The following is an 8013-nucleotide window of genomic DNA, read 5'->3' as shown; positions in this document are numbered from 1 at the left end:
TTAAACGCCACTTTAAACGTGTACATGACACTGCAACAACATTTCCCCATGAGGACAACAAAGTCAGTGAAGTAGTACCGCTACTCCTGTATATAGATAGTAACACAAACTTACGATGCTATGTACGATTGTTGGGAAATGGCTCGTAAATAAGCATTTCACTGTAAAGTCTACTCCTGTTTGTATTTTGTACATGTGGCAAATAAAATGTGATGTATTTACACACTGCATATAATGTTTCATTAATTCTCCATTGCTCTCTATGGGATTGTCTTGGAACTTCGTCAAACAGAAAGCACCAATCAGCGAAGTGGCATGGTTTCGGGCATTGTTGGATTAGTTTCGTCCGGAGCCCCGCTCTGCCAAAATGTGGGAGGAGACACCTGCAGTGGGTGGATAAGAACGGTGCATCACCAACAGGCGAGTCATTCGAGCCAGGCCGGGCAGCGACAGGTGTGTACCAGATAGAAGAGGGAAGGGAAACGCCATCTTCGTCAAACAGGTTATTGGGTCTCACTCATTTCTCTTCATCGTTGAATTTTACCGGTTTTGCCTCATTTTAGGTGATTCACTTTTCAGTTCTTAACTTTTTAAAGTTCCAGTACAATGAGGTAGGCCTAAATATTTATTTTAACTAGGCAAGTCAGTTAACTAATTCTTATTTAAAATGACGGCCTAGGAACAGTGGTTTAACTACCTTGTTCAGGGACAGAACGACAGATTTTTGACCTTGTCAACTCGGGGATTCGATCTATCAACCTTTAAATTACTGTCCCAACACTAACCGCTAGGCTATTTACGCGTTAAAGTTTAGGCTAGTGAAATATTAGACTAATTGAACCTTAATTCTTCCACTTCTCCAGAAAAACGTTTTGTGGTTTAGTCTAACTTTTTGACATTTGAAGTAATTAACCCAAACGTATATATTTTGATTAGCCTAATAATGGAGAGCCGGTGTGGTTCTGAGATTTCCCCCGACGGCGTGGTATTTCATGTTCAAAGTAAACATAACCTGCTTATAATGGAGAACCCTCTTTAAACAACTAGACACATTCCCAGACTAGAGTATTGTATTGTGGTGGTTATGCAACCTGGTCTCAGAGCATTTTGTAATATTATGTACGTAAATCTGAGCAACCTCATTTGGTAAGATATGTTAAGATTTGTATGGTATATAATTTGTGGATATCCATCCATTTTGTATGATATGTTACTAATTATAAACTGGGTGGTTTGAGTGCTGATAGGCTAAAAGCCATGGTATATCACACCATATACGACGTGTATGACAAATTATTTGTAGTTTTAATTACGTTAACCAATATATAATAGCAATAAGGCACCTCGGGATTTGTGGTGTTTGGCTAATATACCACGGCTAATGTCTGTATCCAGGCACTCCGCATTGCGTTGTGCTTAAGAACAGCCCCAAGCTGTGGTATATTGCCCATATACCACACCCCCTCGTGAGCGAAGCTTGGGGTTAAGGTTAGGTGAAGGGCTAGTTAACATAAGTAGTTAGAAAGTTGATAAAATGCTGAAGTTGTCCATGATGCAATTCCACCTCGCAATCTTTCGCTAGACGTTTGTGGTATATGCCCACCAGTGGAGGCTGCTAAAGGGAGGACGGCTCATAATGTCTAGAGTGATATCAACCACATGGAAACCATGTATTTGATAACATTCCATTGACTCCCTTCCAGACATTATGAGCCGTCCTCCCTAAGCAGCCTCAACTGATGCCCAGCCATCCACCCTCCCGTAACATCTATGTAAGCATACCAAACATATCATACTAAATGGAGTGTTACGGCTTTACATACAGAATAATACGAAATGCTCTGAGACCAGGCTGGGTTATGATGACGGACAAACCTTGTGTAAACGTTACTGGCATTCTGAGTTTGGGCCCAGGCATAGATTGCATTCTTTGGTTGTCTGGGTAGATGTGTTGAGTAATTATAAAGGTAAACTTCAATGTTATTTGGAGTGTGTAATGGCAATGTTGATTAACAGTATATGCTTAACTGATATTACGTTTTTGTAATATCCCACTTGTAAAGCTCAATACAACTGACTTGACTTGTAGCCTAACTGGGTAAACCATAGGGCAGGTGTATTCAATGCTTACCCTACAAGGTCCGGATCCTGACAGCTTCTGTTCTACCTGATAATTAGTTGCACCCACCTGGTGTCCCAGGTCTAAATCAGTCACTGATCAGAGTGGCAACAATGAAAAAACGTAGTGGCGCTAGCTGAGGATGATTTTCAAGAGCCATAGGAGAATGTCTAGGACTGGAATTTGACCCATCCACCTTGTTTCAAAGATATAATTGAAGTATTTTGGGCTTCCGAGTGACGCAGTGGTTGAAGACACTGCATCTCAGTGCAGGAGGCGTCACTGCAGTACCTGGTTGAAATCCAGGCTTCATCACATCTGTGATTGAGAGTCCCATAGGGTGGCGCACAATTGGCCCAGCGTTGGCCGTCAGTGTAAAAAAGAATTTGTTCTAAACTGACTTGCCTAGTTAAATAAAAAAAAATCTGCAATTACTGTGTCCAAAATAAAAAATTGACTGGAGTAATTTTGCAACTGATGCTATTATGCAATTGATGCACCCAAATTACCACAGTCTAGTCAGTTACTGCACTTCTACTGCAGTCTTTTTTTTTTTGCTAAGGGTAATCTAACTTTTTACTGAAAAATAAAAAGCTGGAATGTGAAGTTTTTTGTATTTTAATTGTGCATGTTACTTTGCTGTAAAAACCTATTCTGTGAACTGATATGGGGCTCTGAATTTTGGGATTGCACTTCTGAATTGTATCCCATTTCTTTTATAGGAGGTGCAACAAGAACAGTAATGGCTTTCGACTTGCTGCCCTCCAGAGTAGTCTTGCTCTATGATGAATGGCTTAAACTGGCTGGTAAGTCTACACAAGTTGTTGTAATTTCGAAACGGCGTTATGCAAATATTTATTGATGTAGAAAGTTGATTCAATTATCAGTTCAGGTCTTAATTTCTGTATCGTGTCTATTAGGGATACCCAAGACTGAGGAAATTAAGTTGTTTAAAAAAAATAATCTCCATCCATTCTAAATCTTTCCTGCCCTTCCTTGAGGCATTAACTGATCTAACACAGTTGGATGGGTGTCCACAACAGGACAGGTGTAATGTAATGAGCCCTTATGTCAGATTTAGTGATTACTTGAAGTATTTGAACAGGATCCCTGGCTTGTCACGTTACACTCAGGAATAATGTTTTATTTTGTCCACTCAGATCCCAGGACAGAGGACTGGCCCCTAATGGCATCGCCGATGCCCCAGACTCTCATTGTAATCGCCTACATCTACTTTGTCACGACGCTGGGCCCTTGGCTGATGGAGAACCGCAAGCCCTTTGACCTCAAAAACGCCATGATCGTCTACAATTTCAGTATAGTGGGCTTCTCCATCTACATGATCTATGAGGTGGGTGCACTTCAGAAATCGACTGGCCACCATAACTTTAAACTTAAAAGTCCAATGCAGCTGTTTTTATTTCAAAATCAAATAATTTTCGGGGTAACAATTAAGTACCTTACTGTGATTTTATTTTGTATTTCTATTTAAAGCAAACAGCTTAGCAAAGAGCAATTTCTCTAGAATTCTGAGTAGAGAGCTTGAAACTGAAGCTGTTATTGGCAGAGCGGTTTGGCACTCTTTCTTAATGGTCTATTAACAAACAAAACAAAAATATAAACGCAACAGGTAATGTTGGTCCCATGAGCTGTGTTTTATTTTAAATATTTTCATTTAACCTTTATTTAGCTAGGCAAGTCAGTTAAGAACAAATTCTTATTTACAATGATGGCCAAACCCGGACGATGCTGGGCCAATTGTGCACCGCCCTATGGGACTCCCAATCACAGCTGGATACAGCCGGATATTTCTATCAAATTTTGTTCACAAATTTGTTTACTTCCCTGTTAGTGAACATTTCTACTTTGCCAAGATAATCCATCCACCTGACAGGTGTGACACATCAAGAAGCTGATTAAATTGCATTGTCAATACACAGGTGCACTTTGTTCTGGAGACAATAAAAGGCCGCTCTAAAATGTGCAATTTTGTCGCACAACACAATGCCAAAGATGCACAATGTCCCAACACAATGCCACAGCATGCAATTGGCTTGCTGACTGTAGGAATGTCTACCAAATAAAGGTGCAATAAAAAAAATACCAGGGCTGTTGCCAGAGAATTTAATGTTAATTTCTCTACCATAAGCTGCCTCAAGTTGTTTTAGAGAATTTGTCAGTATTTCCAACCGGCCTTACAATCACGCCAGCCCAGGACCTCCACATCCGGCTTATTCACCTGTGGAATCATCTGAGACAGCCACCTGGACAGCTGATGAAATTGAGGAATATTTCTGTCTGTAATAAAAAGCCCTTTTGTGGGGAAAACCCCATGACTATTGCCTGGGCCTGGCTCCCAAGTGGGTGGGTGACAATTGCCTGCTAGGGTGCATTTCCATTTTAAACATCTTGTCTTTCAAAAACTGCTGGACATAAAATAAAGTGTTGAGTAAAAATGTAGTGGTTGAAGCGTTTCCATGACGATTTAGGCAAATCTTGTATTAATAAATTGTCGACAGCTTGTATGCCCTCCCACCTATCTAATTCTTCGGGTAACCTGTGAAAGTCTGCATGGATAGAATGCATTAATTGACTTTTTGACTTTTCGTAATAATTCTCATGTCACAGATCTAGCTCTGCTGCACTCGTTAGACAGAAGAAAAATCCACCCCTGTCGAACGGATAAGTGTTGTCACCCTTAAGAAAATGTCTCCTATATCTGCCGTTTCCGTTACATGTTACAATTATTTGTTTGCGAATAAACCTGGGTTAATGGAAACCTGCCTACTGTGTGGCGAGATGCACACACAGATTTTTGACTGCACTGGGCCTTTAAGTTTTCAGTCATGAGGAATATAATGGGTTTATTTTTACTGCTATGCTGCCATCTGCTGGTGGTTACTTGCAATAACACAGGTGTGACTTTTACATGAGGTGCTTTGTAAGGTGGGATATCTGTTTTTGTTTTTCTCATGGTTTTTTTCAATTTTGACTAACATTAACTTGTTTGTTAGTATCTGATGTCCGGTTGGGCCAATGGTTACTCCTACCGTTGTGACCTTGTTGACTACTCCAGCAATCCTCTGGCTGTCCGGGTAAGCTACTTTCACACACAAAATACTCTTTGAATATTAATACTCCTGTATCACTGAATTCGGTGGCAATGTTTGACTGTTGCCCCCTGGAGGCTAATGTTTGACTGTTGCCCCCTGGAGGCTAATGTTTGACTGTTGCCCCCTGGAGGCTAATGTTTGACTGTTGCCCCCTGGAGGCTAATGTTTGACTGTTGCCCCCTGGAGGCTAATGTTTGACTGTTGCCCCCTGGAGGCTAATGTTTGACTGTTGCCCCCTGGAGGCTGATGTTTGACTGTTGCCCCCTGGAGGCTGATGTTTGACTGTTGCCCCCTGGAGGCTGATGTTTGACTGTTGCCCCCTGGAGGCTGATGTTTGACTGTTGCCCCCTGGAGGCTGATGTTTGACTGTTGCCCCCTGGAGGCTGATGTTTGACTGTTGCCCCCTGGAGGCTGATGTTTGACTGTTGCCCCCTGGAGGCTGATGTTTGACTGTTGCCCCCTGGAGGCTGATGTTTGACTGTTGCCCCCTCAGATGGCATGGACCTGCTGGCTCTACTACTTCTCAAAGTTTATTGAAATGTTGGACACAGTAAGTACTATTCTATCCTGTTGAGTTGTACAACTGTAGTCAAGTAGAACATTTTTATCAATTAAACCTGCTATTACAACACAACTATATGAAAGACATTTATTATTTTCTTCTCAGATCTTCTTCGTCCTCCGCAAAAAGACCAGCCAGGTGACATTCCTTCATGTCTTTCATCACTCCATCATGCCTTTCACTTGGTGGTTTGGAGTCAAGTTTTCAGCAGGTAGAGTAAGAGACTTGAAATGGAACTTGTGAATCTGAGTTGGTAATGACCTAACATTATGCAAGGTCATCTGTTGCCATTTTTGAAATCATATAATGTATTTTTTTTAAACCAGGTGGTATGGGAACCTTCCATGCCATGTTGAACTGCTGTGTCCATGTCCTCATGTACTCCTACTATGCTGTGTGTGCTATGGGGCCTGCCTATCAGAAGTACCTGTGGTGGAAGAAATACATGACCACCATCCAGTTGGTATGCTAATACTTGTATAGTGTGCCCCGTGTTCATTCATTGTATTGAGGACAAGTGCATGACTTAGACTGAAATAGAATGAGTGCCGGTACTGTTTTATAGTCAAATGCAGGAGCTCCATAGTAGTACCATTTGTTTGAGCTAATATTCTAGAAGAGGAACAGGAGCTCAAGCAGTAGAACATTTGAGGTGCTGGTACTCTGCTGTGGTGAGCTCAAGCACTGAGGATAAACAATTTAAGAAACAAAGCTGGATGAAGCATCCACATTTTTACTTTAAGTAAAATGGTTTCCTCAATGCTGCCCATTTTAAGACCTGTACATCTGCATTGTAGTGGTTTAGTCACCATATAATATCTTAATCATGTTTCCTATTTCTCTAGGTTCAGTTTGTGATGGTGACTGTCCACATTGGCCAGTTCGTCTTCATGAAGGACTGCCCCTACAAGTTCCCGGTTCTTCTCTACATTGTTGGTCTCTACGGACTGATCTTCCTGGTTCTCTTCCTCAACTTCTGGTACCACGCATACACAAAGGGAAAGAGGCTGCCCAAGGTTGCGCAGAACAGCAAGGCTCTCCAGAATGGCAACGGTGCTCACCATGCCAATGGTGTTCACCATTCCAACGGGGTCGCCAAGGAGGCAACCAACGGCATCTTTTATGGCACAACCAACAGGGTCGCAAACGGCTTTCACCATGGCAATGGCCTTCACAAGAAGGAAAAGTAAACGATGCAACCTCAGGTTTTAGTTGACGAGCTCAATTACCAACTTCCAGGGCTGTATTTTACATCCAAGTCTCCTTTTTGTTACACTTCCACCATTTCAGAGCGTATTCCCTGTTTTAATTGGTTCCAACTGTTATTTTTTTATGTGCTTACAACTTTGTCTTGTCACTGTTATTGAATAGAATCATATGTTCTGTTTGGCTATAGGTGGTTGAGTTAGTGCTGCAATGTGACCATGACTTTTGTTCAGAAATGTAGTTATAGGGAGCACTGCACATACCATTTTCTTCCAGTTACAAATGTAAATGGTGCTGTAATATAATGTGCCTGGGAACAGGCTTTTGAGTATTGTTTTAAACAAGGTGATGATGCTTGAAATGTCTGGCGCAAACAGAGCATATGAATTGTCTTAAAGCTGCTCTGGTAGAACCTGAAGCCCTGGAATCAGTGGCATACATTTCACTGATTTGAGCTTTTAGTCTAGTCATATGACAGTCAGTTTGTAGTAGGCGAAATGCACTTCCTGAAATGCTTTATTGCTTATAGTATGCCAAGGGATCGTACTTGATGTCTTTTGTGTTAATTTAATGTTCACAATGTGTGTGTATATATACATTTGTCTTTTTTATGTTGCCGTTTCAAGGTAAAATGTACAGCAGGCTTTGAAGGCTGTCTGGGCTTTTAGTGTTATTGAAGGAGCTGACCAGAAATGGGCATTTCCTTTGTGCCCATGGTGAATGAGAACAGAACAATATTGTCTGAATGAAAGCGATTATTTTACTACTGCAGTTAATAACAAATACTGTGTATTTTTAAGCAACTTGCTCAATATTGTAGCGAATTCGGGTGGGTGGCCCCGACCGGGACTAGAATCCGAGTCCCGCGACTGTCAAGCCAACACCATCACGCCAGGAGGTCCAAACCGCTTGATGAGGTCGCTACAATATTGTTCAAAAGAACAATCTGCTTTTATGTTGAAATAAATTATTTTCACCTACATATATTGGCCAAGTCATTTATTAATGTTCAT

General features: G+C 41.4%; 1 protein-coding gene across 2 annotated transcripts; it reads left to right on the top strand.

The window, feature by feature from the left end:
• The first annotated feature begins 223 nt into the window (after window positions 1–223).
• On the top strand, window positions 224–7982 carry LOC106571348 (very long chain fatty acid elongase 7). Of its 2 annotated transcripts, none has more exons than XM_014144312.3 (8): window positions 224–502; window positions 2842–2925; window positions 3280–3470; window positions 5134–5214; window positions 5726–5782; window positions 5900–6005; window positions 6121–6257; window positions 6640–7982. In XM_014144312.3, the coding sequence occupies exons 2-8, from the start codon at window positions 2862–2864 to the stop codon at window positions 6982–6984; spliced, it is 981 nt and encodes a 326-aa protein (XP_013999787.1). In that variant the 5' UTR covers window positions 224–502; window positions 2842–2861; the 3' UTR covers window positions 6985–7982. The 2 variants fall into 2 exon arrangements, with proteins under 2 accessions (XP_013999787.1, XP_013999780.1); XM_014144305.3 differs by having other exon boundaries at window positions 354–453.
• Window positions 7983–8013: the final 31 nt, after the last annotated feature.

The sequence above is a fragment of the Salmo salar genome, chromosome 01, assembly GCF_965601325.2.
Source record: "Salmo salar chromosome 01, fSalSal1, whole genome shotgun sequence".
Lineage (NCBI taxonomy): Eukaryota > Metazoa > Chordata > Actinopteri > Salmoniformes > Salmonidae > Salmo > Salmo salar.
Note: the sequence above shows the minus strand (reverse complement) of the source record. Positions and strands in the feature narration are given on the sequence as shown.